The 13,705-nt window shown below is 36.1% G+C and overlaps 1 protein-coding gene across 2 annotated transcripts in view; it reads left to right on the plus strand.

Moving 5' to 3' along the window:
• The first annotated feature begins 4,792 nt into the window (after positions 1 to 4,792).
• Positions 4,793 to 13,705, plus strand: part of LOC110315069 (killer cell lectin-like receptor 5) — an 11,685-nt gene continuing 2,772 nt past the window's right edge. Inside the window, exons 1-5 of one of the 2 annotated variants that reach the window (XM_021189226.1) lie at positions 4,793 to 4,904; positions 6,317 to 6,406; positions 7,240 to 7,458; positions 9,449 to 9,588; positions 12,500 to 12,603. In XM_021189226.1, coding sequence (XP_021044885.1) covers positions 4,793 to 4,904; positions 6,317 to 6,406; positions 7,240 to 7,458; positions 9,449 to 9,588; positions 12,500 to 12,603 — 665 coding nt within the window. Of the gene's footprint in view, positions 4,905 to 6,316; positions 6,407 to 7,239; positions 7,463 to 9,448; positions 9,589 to 12,499; positions 12,604 to 13,705 lie in introns of both variants that reach the window. The other variant, XM_021189227.1, reaches the window with a different exon arrangement.

The raw sequence follows: 13,705 nt of genomic DNA on the forward strand, positions 1-13,705 counted from the left end.
AGGACTTGCTATGGTGGGAGAGTTTGGTTTTGATTATTCCAAGTAACCTTGGTTTCTGTTGCTTCTGTTCTTATGCTTGCCTTGAGCCATCTGATTATCTCTAGTGCTTGCTGCCCTCAATATATCTGATTGGAGCCTGTCTTTCCTATAATCCCAGTTGATTCTGGACTTCTCAGAGTCCAGATTTCTCTGTTATTCTTTGATTGTGGGCTCTGGTGAACCTGAGATTCTGGGTGTGTCTGAGTTCTTGGCAGTCAAGCTCCTCTGAGACACTCAAATACTAGAGTGACCCAGCTCCTGTTATGCTGGGATCCTGTTGTCCTAAGATCCTGGGCATGTTACGGTTCATGGAAGTGGTGTCTCCTTTGAGGACCATAGAGTTGTCTGGTCTGTTTGAAACCAAGGTAAACCTGAACTGATTAAAAGGAATCTGAGCCTTTGGTCAGGAAAGGCTCTGCTGTCCTTGTTCCTGCTGTCACAGGCCCATCACTTTTGGATTGGAGTAGCTGTTGTGTTCTAGTCACCAGTGATCCTAATATCGTGTGTGCAGTCCTCTAGTGACCGTGGGCATGTCCGCCCACTCCATGCCCTAGGTGACCTGGTGCTGGTGCAGACCAGAGTGATTTGTGCCCATGGTCAGGCCGGTTCTCTGCTTTCCTCGATATCCTCAAATTTGATCATGGAATCCTTGGTGGAAGAAAAGAAATAACTTCCCATAACTACCAAAAGTTGTCCTCTGACTACCATGTACACCACATTGCAAGTATGCACCCAAACTCTATTTTACAATACACACACACACACACACACACACACAAACACACACACACTATTAGAGTCATGCTTGTCAGTTCATCTTCAGTTCCTCTTCTATTCTCAAGCCATCTCCCATTTCCCAGTGCTGTCAATTGATTTAAAGAACAAATTAAACTGTTTCATCATAAAAAAGCCAGCCGGTTGGAAAAACTACAGTCAAATGAAAGTAGTGTTTTGTGAGAACCTTATACATTTTATCATGGCAACAATTGAAATCAGATCATCTTTATTCTATTAATATCATTGTTTTTGTTACTATCATTGTCATTTGTATTATTATTATTAATTATTATTCTTAACATTATTGTGTGATATATGGTTAAGGCTTTGTATATGCCAAGCATGGCCCTACACTGAACTGCACCCTCAATCCCAGAGAAGTGTCTGAAGTATTCAGCATGTGCAGCGTCATGTGAAATGTGCACAGCAAAGTTTTGAATGGAGGGCTATTGATACAAAACCAGCTTTCACCTTATATGAAATAAAAGTATATTCTGGAACCATTTTGAGTGATCATGTTTCCATGTTCCAATGTGGAACCAATTTCATGAAGTTTTGGAGTTTTAAAGAACCTAGAAAGTCATAAATCCAGCCAATTTCAGCATACATTGTTGGGTACATCAGAGAGGAGGTTGCAGCAAGATGGGAGAAACTTTTCTATAGGTCATCTGAGGACATTCTTAGCCTTCATGTTGGCGGAAGGTAGTGGTCTGGTAGGTTCATAGATTTCATGAAGTTTTTATCTACCGGTGACAGGATGTTTGTTCTGACACAAGTTACTTATAGGGCTAAACCTAGCATCTGGTAAGATAATTATTCATTAGATCCACAACACTGCAAAGTCCTCGCTTCTCTGGACTTTCAATCTGTCTTTGCTGAAACAGCTTCTTTCCAACAATTCTCATCACAAACCAACGGGTAAAACTCATAGAAGAAAAGTCACCTCATCTGCTCTCTAAAAAAACAACTGTGAGTATTTTCACTAATTCCAATAGAATGTAAATAAACTAGATGTGATCTATATCCTATATTGAGGTTCTTTAAATGTGTATCTCCTTGATTCAGATGAATTCATGCATAAAATGTCTTTCTTAGTATGTTCTAAGAATATCTCAATATACTTTTTAAACTAACAACAAAATAGTATTAAACAATTAGGATGTTCAGTAGTAGTGTGTTAGCTAATTGATTTGTGCTGTACATAAGTAACTGATAATTATACATGGCTTTAAAATCTTGAGATCACCCGGGTGGTGGTAGTGCATGCCTTTAATCCCAGCACTTGGGAGGCAGAGGCAGGTGGATTTCTGAGTTTGAGGCAAGCCTGGTCTACAGAGTGAGTTCCAGGACATCCAGGGCTATACAGAGAAACCCTGTCTTGAAAAATCAAAAAAAATTGTTATATATATATATATATATATATATATATATATATATATATTCATATGTCATGGTATACAGCTATGATTCTAAGACAGAAAAGAGTAAGGAGCGAGGAATGTGAGTGTAAGATCAGCCTATGCTACATATTAAGATAAAAGATCTCAAACAACAACAAACCAACAAAGCAAAACAAAACAAAACAAAACAAAACAAAACAAAGGAAAAAACCCACCAGAACAAAAAAAAAAAAAAAAAAAACAAGTCCTGAATATGTAGCTCAGGGAAAGAATATTTGCTGAGCATGTTCATTGTCTTAGATTTGATTTTCAGCACCATGACAACATCAGCATCAAAACACTCCATACAGAATGACATTAATGTTCAATGGAAATATTATCTATGACTGAAGATCTAGAAAATTAAAACAGAAGACTTCATCAGTGGAAATGTGAGAGCTTAAAAGCATTCTTTATATATACTTAACTGCAATAAGCATAATTCAAAATCAAGGAGTAACTAAAAAAATAGTAACATAAGAGGAAATTTCCAACAGTATATGACAAAATTAGCCTAGAAACTTCAGTCCCTCTTTTTCCTATTTGTTTCTCTAAAGACGATGTTTTCCCCTCTCTGCAGCTGTGTCCATCTTCTCTGTCTTCAAATATAAATTATTCACATTTGTCTTGCCCATCTGACACTATATGTTGTTTCAGATTGCAATAAGCAATTTTCTATTTTTCTTTGATGAAGATGAAGGACAGAAAATCATGAGGTTGAGTATCACTTGGTGCAAATTTAGTTCTGTCTTTCATTTTTGAAACTCATAGGGGATATAGACCACAAAACGCCAGCTTTTCACCCAACTTTTCCCTCCACCAGAATCTCTTCAGCAGAGACACAGGTAAAAGTAGCTGCCTTTTTTTCCCTCCCAAATTCTCAAATATACTCAAGAGATTTTCAGTTAGTGTCATGTGAGAGCTGGATCAATGGGGAAGCCTCGTTAGTTGTGTTAGATCAGGTTAACTCTGGTACTATATGACAACTGTTATTCTGCAATAATTATTTTCTTAGGAGTATACTGTGACTTGTGTGCTAAGAAATTAAGGTAGAGAGATTTCTGAAGTTCTTTACTCTATAACTCCATCAAATATTTATATATTATCCTTCTGAAAGATGTAATAATAGGATCCAGGTAAAACGGGTCAGTGTGTAAATGTACTTGCTACACAAGGCTGACTGACCACCTAGTTTGATCCCTGGACTTCACATGAAGGTGGAGTGGGAGAACTCACTTAATAAAATTGTCTTCTGGACCTGTGCACCTCAGTTCACCCAGCCGAAGACCAATAATAATAACAATTTTGAAAAAGAATTCTGTAATGGAAGGATTCATTGTTTATCAAAGCAAATTGTGTATCAATTCAGAAAACTTCATAAATTAAAAAACTAGAAAAGAATGCTGTCACATGTGCAACTTGTATTTATTATCTGCTTGCTCTCAGCTCAGTTATTAATATAAAGGTAATGTCAGTTATAAATATTTACTATTTACAAATATTTTGATGTCTACTATCAGATGGTATCTGTGAGCATTAGCTAATGTGTACTGCATAGAAGCAAAATTTATTTTCATATAGCCTCCTCTTGCAACATCATGTGCGTATTTATTATATGTGACATGATCATGTACATGGAATGATGTGAGATTAAAAGTTCACATTGTATCCTCTATACTTCTCTCTGTTGCTCCCACACCTTAGCTGTCAGTTGCCCCTTATGACATTTCTTTTTGCTGCAGTTACTAAAAGTTACAAAACACTTGTGACGAATTTGAGCCAGGAGTCTCAGATGAGATATAATATACCACATTTTTCTTTTTGGGTCTGGTTTATCCCACTCATTAGGAACTTATCTTAAGTTGAATTCACTTACCAGGTCCAACCATGGATAAGAATGTATAGAATATGGCTGGGTGGAGAGGTTGGACACCTCAGCTGATTGGGGCTTCAAGCCAATAGATATTTATGTGCCTTGGATCACCTGCAATATTAACCTTCAAAAATTTTGGGGGGAAATTCTAAGAGTCATATATAAATAAAATTACTGAAAAATTAATATTTATGTATTATCAAAATGTATAATTCTAAAACAACATTTTTATTTGTTCCTAAAATTTCAACTCTTTGTTTTTTGAATTGATTGTTTAAATGTATTTCAATGATTTTTTAGTGGTACCAATTTTACCTAATATTTCTATGTGCTGAATATTTTAACAAATAGTCTGTATCAATGGTAGAATGACATAGTAAATATTTAATTCTTTTCCTATTTATTAGCAATAATTGCTGTTATGATTAGAAATATAAACTACTTTAGCAGAAATCTACAATGAGTTCTCACCTGTAATGGAAATTGGGAATCAGTCCACGTCAGGGTTTTTGGATTATTAAGTGAGTTAGTCAGACTCTACCCTTTTTCCTCCCTCTGTATCATCAAATTCAGTTATCTTCCTATAGGTGAACACTTTAACATTTTTCTTAGAATTCACTCAAAGCCCCATTTTACCACGGAACCTACTTCACGTACTCCCACGATGAGTGAGCCAAAGGTCACTTACTCAACTGTGAGAATTCATAAGTCTTCAGGGTTGCAGAAACTAGTGAGGCATGAGGAGACTCAAGGGCCCAGAGAAGCTGGCTACAGAAGTAAGTGTTTAAAATATCTAATATCACATGTGTTTTTTAAAAGCATTTTAAACTTTTAAAAATTAGAAATATTCTTAGCTTTTAGGTTAAACTATAATGATCCATCTCATCAGGGATTGGTTATGCACAAGGATGGCAGGGAAGAAGTGTATTAGTTGGATGGTAATCATGTAAAAAAATTGTTCAAATCTAAAGTGGGGGGAGGCTATAGGGGACATTCGGGATAGCATTTGAAATGTAAATGAAGAAAATATCTAATAAAATAAGTTAAAAAACAAAGAAAGTCAAGTTTTAAATTTTAAAACTGAAAGAAAAATTTATAGCCCCACTTCTACATTTTAGTTGTGGCTAGCTATGAAAGAAATCAAATGGGCAGAGAAGCATAATGGAAATACATAAGAAAAAGTTTTCTTGAGAATCCAGAAGAAATGAAAAACCATTAGGAGGTTTTCTTATTATTTATACTTATCAAGAAGAATTTTGAAAAATTTAAATCTAACAGACAAACTAGAGTTTGAAAGTACACCAAATGCTCTAGAGAAAAAAAATCCTAATGAAACAAACCTTTTACATTTTTTCCCTCTCAGAGGAACTATTTAAAATATCCCCAGCATCTAATGCAACAGGTAACAACAGTTGTCTATCAGAACAAGAAATATCCTACTACTCCTAATGAAAATAGTTTCAGATGAAAAAAGAGGAGATTACAGGATAGTGGGGATGGAAATGAGAAAAATCCAGTGATAGTTCCTGAAAATGTTGGAGAATAATTTGATTTTTAGGGAAAAGCAGAAATCTCACTTTTTAATCTTTTTTCTTTCTTTTTTTTTTTTTTTTTTTTTTTTTTACTCGTTTTACACTGCACCATGTGTGCCCCAAGCTGAGATCTTTTTCTTCTTCAAAGTAGTGGTAACAAAAGTCATGAGTTTCAGATTCAAAAATGCCTTAGATAACCCAAATATTTAGTATTACAGAGAGCAAAATCAAACATAAAGGGAGAAAGAGATAGTAAATTTCTTGGTGGACTGCATGCTCCAGTTTGGCATCTTGTACTTAGATTGTATCTATGCCTTCAGTGCCTTCTATAGAATTTAATTTTCTTTTTGTAGAACTGGGTGGGGGCACTTGCCTGTTATCTAGCTCATTCTAGGCTGAGTCAGGGGAATTCACAATACAAGGCCAAGGGTGAAATAAGCTCAAAATTTTGAGGAAATTCACACACATAGGATTTCTACAGTGGGTGAATTTTAGGTAGAAATAAAAAATATTGAGAGCATAATTTCAGTCTGTTTGTATCATTCACTTGTGCAAAATTTCCCCTTGTTTCCATGCTACAAAAAGTTATAATTAGTACTGAGATGTGATCTTTTTTTGTTGATGATTTTCTTGCTTTTTTTTTTTTTTTTTTTAAGTGTGTTCAGTACGCTGGCAGCTCACTGTGAGAGCTCTTGGAATCCTCTGTTTCCTTCTTCTTGTAACTGTTGCTGTGTTGGCAATGAAGAGTGAGTAATTTAGAGACATCTTATTTTTCCTTATGCCTAAAGAATAGCTTTAGACGTGAACTGTGCAATTGTAAACACTGTCCATGTTTCTGCTTATAATCAGGGGATGAGTCAAAATATCTGAGGTTATAATAATTTTTACCAACAAAGTAGAGTGTTCTGTTCTCTTTCATACTGTTGGTTCTGGGGCTGTTGAGAGTTCCCCTGGTCATGTTCCTTCTGAGGACTGGGTGATAGTCTACTTTCTGAGCTCAGGTGATCGTGAATCTAATGTAAACATTTTTTGAAAAACACCTGTGCAAAGAATCAATGACCTTCCTTTTATAATTTTTTCAGTGTATACTGAGGTCATACTTAAGTAAAAAGTTTTAATCTGGACAAAGATATTAAGGTTAATCTTGATTGGATTTCTCTATATTAACAGAGGGAATCACTTTCAGGCTTTGCTAAAACATAGCTATGTATGTGGATATATTATACTCCATATACTCCAAGAAGAATTGTGCCATTTCTTAACATAATTTTTGGTTCACATTTTCATAGTGTGTTAAGTATTCACTGAAAATTTTATGTTTTAAATTAAAGTGAATGGAAGTTACTTCCACAATAATTTTATTCAGCTGTATTATATATTTTACAGTAAGCTTAATTTAGAGAAAAATTGAAGTGTCTGTTTCTATAATGAGTTAATTGAAGTGCTAATTTATAAATATTAAAATACCAATAAAAGTAATGCTATGTCTTAGCTGTCCACATGAAGCATTTTCTCTATCGTTAAATTTCAATATGTATTTCTTATAAGCATTTTGATTTTATATCTGTGACTAATTTAGTTTTTCAGTATAGTCAACAATTGCAAGAACTCCATGAAACTGTATACCACCACCATAACTGCAGCATCATGCAAAGTGACATCAACCTAAAGGAAGAAATGTTGATAAAAAAGTCTATAGATTGTAGTCCAGGCGAGGAACTTCTGGAATCCCTCAGTAGAGAACAGAAAAGATGGTACAGTGAAACCAAGACTGTTTTAGTTACCTCACAGCACACAGGTATGTAGCAGAGGAATACCATGAGTACAGAATTGCATTATTATCTATGATTTCTTCCCTCGAGGCTTTGAAGTACATCCAGTAGCTTATGATGCTTGTGATCTTTGGGTTAATCATTTGCAGGTACCTTACTTCATGTAGAGACATGAAAACTGAGAAATCCATGTTTGGATTAGGAGAATATTAGAGTTCCTAGAAGCCAAGTTCTGTGTGGCATTCCTACCACCACCTAGGGAGGGAATTACAAATCAGTACCTTTGATAATTTTGATTGTTTCAGTCCAGCAGAAAATCTGATTCTACAACTTTGTTGCTGACAGAACATGGAAATTTTTATTGAGTGTATTTACGAATTTTTTATACTAAAATGTACTTAGAGCATTTACATGGATGAAATTATAAGAAGAATTTTGTGTTTGTGTATGTGTGTTTCCCATTTGACAGGTGTTGAGAGAACTGGACTGTTTGTAAAAAGGGACCCTACATGGATCAGACAAGGGAGGTTAACCATGTTGTTTAAATGTTGTAACTCTCCAAGTGACAGAGTGAATGAGACTGGAAAAATGGAATGATCAAGAGTCACAAGTAACCTTTCTTACCCTTGCGAGTGACTGGTCATTTTTACTGACACAGTTTATCAATTATCATTAACTATTTTTTTCAAGATTTGTAACAAAGAGCTCTTGCATATAATCTCACCACTCTGTGACAGTAGGATATGATGATTCTCATTATGTCAGGATTAATATATTTAAAACTGTTATGTAATAAAATTTGTGACAGAAAAAAAAAGCTCCAAAACAATCTTCGAAATATTCCAGACTCATAGAAAAACTATTGTACCATTACTTTAAAATAACTTAATTACTTGTATAGGAAAGCATAATGATATAATCCCTGTAATCATGAGGTTGAGGGAGGAGGATTAAAACTTTCAGTAATAAAAAAAAAACCCAAAATTCCAAAAAATTCAAGGCCAGTCAGAGCTACACATTGATGCCTCTTCACAGAAGGTTGGAAATAAACTTATTTAATAGAGCATGGGCATTCCCAGCAACTCGCTAAACAAAACATTAATATTGAGAGGATCTTGCAAAACAAACTGCACACATCTTAAGGTATTCAACTTTAAACACTTGGGCATTTGGGCACAACAATGAAGGAATCAACATAATCAGGAGAATAGACTTTCAATACCAAAATCTCTCTCATTTGTCTCTTATTTCTCTTAAGGTAAAAGAATTTAACACAGACCTTGGCACAATGCTAAGTGCATAGAAGTGTGTGGATGAGTGTGGGCACAATGCATTACTGCATATCTAGAATTCTCTCATCAGTTTAACTGCCTCTGACTAGCAAGTGCTCATTGTTGGCCTGTGGCCTCTGGTATCTCATGAGCCTATGCTTCACAGAACTGGGCTTTTTAAAAATCCCGATCTGCATGGAAACATATTATGTGGCCCTATGCCCAGAGTGTTTCACTTTGCAAGTCATCCTCACAGTCAGTGATGTTTGGCACATAGGTCAGCATCTTGCTTTCAGGTTTGTTGTAAGACATGATGTCATTCTGTAGCCCAGAATGACTTGGAACACACAATGTAGAGAAGACTGACATGAAAGTCATTGTTTAGCCTTGGAAGGCCTCAAAGTGTTAGTGATCTTCCTGTCTTTCTCTTTGGAGTTCTCATGTCACAGGCATAAGTCATCCTGCCAAGCTGATTCATTTTCCTTTAAAGGATAAACAGTATTCTTTTTTGTGTATGTGCTTCATCTTCTCTAATGATTGACACAGGAAATATTTTGAGATCTCTAGTGGTATTAAAAATGTTGCATAGATCATGGGTGTGCAGGGGTGTTTGCGCACTATAGAATTATACTTTATGAGACCTATGAGATTTTACCTTTTTTAAAGCACAGTCTTAATAAATATATTCTGCTGATAACATAATATCAGAAAATATTAAGTTTAACCATTTACCTTCTTGTTGTAGACAGAGGTGTTACGTACTGGTTCTGCTATGGTATTAAATGTTATTATTTCATCATGAACAAAAATACATGGAGTGAATGTAAGCAGGAATGCCAGAATTACAACTTACCTCTTCTGAAGATAGATGATGAAGATGAACTGGTACTGTAGAGGCTTACTTGGCACTTATTTTCTTAGACTCTGTCTCTAAACCTGAATGATGAGGTACAGAATTCAGGATTTTTTTTTTTCATTTCTATATGATTTTCCTGTAATGTGAACAAAGCTGTGGGACACAAGTCTGTTAAGTGGAGACTCATTAATACAAAGACACTTGTGTCTTTCAGTCTCCTCCCTTTCTCAGGAGTGTACAAAGAATCCTTCAGAAAGCATGTCTTTCCCAGATGAAGGGTAATCCTTTGGTATAGCATATCCTGTAACTGACAGTCAGGATTTTAGGATTTGTTCTTTGGAACCTGGAAGTGAGGCTGCCTGAGATGAGTAATCAGATGACAACCAGGAAAGTAGTTGTGCTCTGGTCCTGTCTGCAAAATGGGATGATATGAGAAATGTGGAAATAGACTGTTGACCAGTTAGCTCCATAGTGATTTCCACTGAAACTGTCCAGAATATTTACTGCTTAGTATTCTTATGACCTGTAAAATAAGTATCCATCTTACAAAATGACTATTTAAAAGAAAACAAAGTTTCCAAGATTCTGGCATTTTCTCTTTAAATTACTACTTTTGAAATCTTTTCAAATATGAAGAGTACTTTTCTAAAGAAACAATTGCAGGATGACCGTGAAAACTTTGTTATTTATTACATGGTATAATATTTATACATCAATTTAATAGATTTTTAAATAACAATCTAAAAGGATATTTAATGTCAAATAATAGTGTAATTTTCCTATTGATACAGTAAGCATAACCAAATTTTAAAATTTATGATTATTATTATTGTTATTAGCAGCAGCAGCAGCAGCCTTAGTAATAGTAGTTATAGCAGCAGTAGTAGTTTATTTATTCATTTTACATCATGTTCACTGCCCCTCCCTTGTTCACTCCTTCCATAATCTATCCCTAACCACCCTTCTACTCTGATTGGATGGGACCCACCTAGGTATCCCCCACAACCTGGCACAACACATTTCCATAAGTTTAGGTGAATATGCTCCCATTGAGGCTAGACATGGCAGCCCAGTTACAAGAACTTAACCCATATGAAGGCAACAGCCTTTGGAATAGTGCCTACTCCAATTGTTCAGAACTTACATTGGTGACCAAGCTGCACATATGCAGGGATGCTGAAGTCCAACCCAGTGTATGTTCTTTCTTTGTGGTTCCATCTCTGAGACCCCTGAGGGTCTTGGTTAATTGATTCTCTTAGTTTTACTATGGATATCCTATCTCCTTCAGAGCCCACAATCCTTCAACTTGTTCTTGCATAAGAGTCCTCAAGCTCGATCCACTGTTTGGCTATGGGTGTTTGTGTATGTATGATTCTGATTTTGGACCAAGCCTCACAGAGGACAGTGATGCTAGATTCCTGTTTGCAAGCATAACTGTGTTTCATTTGTTGGGTCAGGGATTGATGATTCTCCATGTAATGTGACTCAAGTTATGTTGGTTATTAGTTGGTTATTCCCTTAGACTTTGCTCCAACCGCAATCCCTGTGTTTCTTGTAGAGAGGATAAGTATAAGGACACAATTTTGTGGTTATGTTGGTGTCCCCTGTCACTCCTCCAGGATTCTTTATTGGCCACAGGAGGCAGCCTCCCCAGGTTGCATAGAGATAGAGCTAAGAATACCCCTATTGATTCTTGTGTAATTTCCCTATCACTGGTATCCATCTCTTCTGAGACATGTACAAAGCCAACCCCTCACCAGTTGCATATTTCCATTCATTCTCCTGCCCATCAGGCCATTCATCCTCCACTATGCACAAGAGATTCTGAACCCTAACTAATCCCTTGATCTAATTTTTCACTCAGTTCCCTCCCTCCATCTACCTTCTATGATTATTACATTCCTGCTTCCAACTGGGATTCAAGCATTCTTGCTTGTGCCTTTATCCAACCACTGGGGTTTGTGGAGAGTATCATGGACACCTGCATTTTATGGATAATAACAACTGATAAGTAGAGACATACCATGAATGTCATTTGGGCTTTAGTTGGCTCATTTAGAGTGATATTCTCAAGTTCCATTGATATGCCTGCAAATTTCATGAAGCATTTTTTTTCATAGCTGAACAGTACTCCATTGCATAGATGTAGCACATTTTCTTTATCTATTCATCAGTGAAGGGACATCTAAGATATTTTCAATTTCTTGATATTATGAATAGAGCTGCAATGATTCTTTGTGGGATGGTGGAACATCTTTTGAGCATATGCCCTGGAGGGGTATAACTGGTTCTTGAGGTAAAACTATTATCAGTATCCTGAGAAAACACCAAATTGATTTCTACAATGGTTGTACAAGAGTTCTTCCCCACCAGCAGAGGAGTAGAGTTCCCCTTCTCCACATCCTTGTCAGCATGTGCTATCACTTGACTTTTTAAACTTAGCCATTCCTATTGGGGTAAGACATGATCTCAGTTTTGTTTAGATTGGCTTTTCCCTAGTGGCTAAGAGCCTTGAACATTTATTAATGAACTTCTTGGCCATTAGAGATTTCTCTGTTGAGAATTCTCTGCTTACCTCAAGCATAGTAGATGCAATAGAAGGAATCAATAAAATAATTGATCAAAAAATAATAAATATAAAAAATTCCAGCCTTAAGTAGTAATATTGTGAGTTCAAAGGCACCCTTGGTTAAATTCTGAGACTTGATATAAGAAACACAATCACAAATCAAATCATGAACTGAGGACACTTGAAGATTTTATTTTAAATAGCTTATTGAACTGACATAAATTTGATATAAATAGAAAGTCAATTTAGAAAATGCATATGGTGGGACTGAGTCGTAGGAGGAGCAGAGAGGGATGCTGAGAACTTTTCCTGCCTGTTCTCTCATCCAAAAGACAGAAATTTCATCATAAGCTATTTTGTTTCCTTTATAGAAATTCCTTCAACTCCAGATTTTTCCAGAGAGTTACTGGATTGGATGGTCATATGATAAGAAAAAAAAGGAATGGGCATGGATTGACAATGGCCCATCTAAACTGTGAGTTTCTGAACCCTTCAGACTCTAGCCCTCCCTTGGGGATTTAGAGCATAGTCTACAAAGGCTTTTCTCCATTTCTCATGGTTTTTCTCATTTTCTATGTGAGCTCAGGAGTAAGAACAAGTTATAAAAGGCAGTTCCTGATCAAGTGTTACAAAAGGAACATGTATAGTCGAGGGGCTGACCCAAAGTGCCTTAGTATTGCATACATCTAAGGATTGTGCATTCTAACATGGGAAGGGCACTAGTACGACAACAACTTAAGATGGTGTAAAGTGAGGGAATGATCATGACAGATACAATGAGTCTGAGTATAACAGATATTCACTTAACATTTTTTATTGTTGTTAGCTTATATTATTGTCAGTTATTTATAAATATAATGCATGTTTATATACATATGTATGATTATACATTCCACTTAAAGATGTGTTGTGTGAATCTCAAGTTTTTGCTTTATCTATATTCTGGTAGAAATCTGTTTACTGATTAAGGTATTAATAATATCACTTTTTCTTTAGTATCGCATAAGCATCAAATAATATATGAACATATCTGCCCCTACTCCTACTCAGATCTCTAACTTGTGCCATTATAACGCATGTTTTCCCAATTAACTTTCCATAGGTGCATGGTTGTAGGGCATGCACCTGTGGACAACAACCAGTTGCCACACCCTCAATAAAAACTTGAATCTCATTTTTTCAGCAGCTGTCACCTGATAATGATTTCTAATAAGAACTAATCATTACAAAATTTAACCTTGTCCAGAAGGCAGAATTTCACAGAGCCTTCCCCCTTCTCTGGTGCTTACATTTTTTCTATTTCCTCTTTCCTACTGTTCCCTGAGTCTTGCTGGTGGTATGGAAAGGAAGAAGTTGATATAGATGTCTCCTATAGGACTCAGCACATAAACACTGCTCCAAAGCATTTTGGCCAATTCTGCCACACTGCATGGACTCTGCCTCACTGAATAAAGAAGTTTCTCTGAGCCGGGCCTGGTGGCACAGGCCTTTAATCCCAGCACTCGGGAGGCAGAGGCAGGTGGATTTCTGAGTTCGAGGCTAGCCTGGTCTACCAAGTGAGTTCCAGGACAGCCAGA

This window comes from Mus pahari, unplaced genomic scaffold (genome assembly GCF_900095145.1).
Source record: "Mus pahari unplaced genomic scaffold, PAHARI_EIJ_v1.1 scaffold_6645_1, whole genome shotgun sequence".
Lineage (NCBI taxonomy): Eukaryota > Metazoa > Chordata > Mammalia > Rodentia > Muridae > Mus > Mus pahari.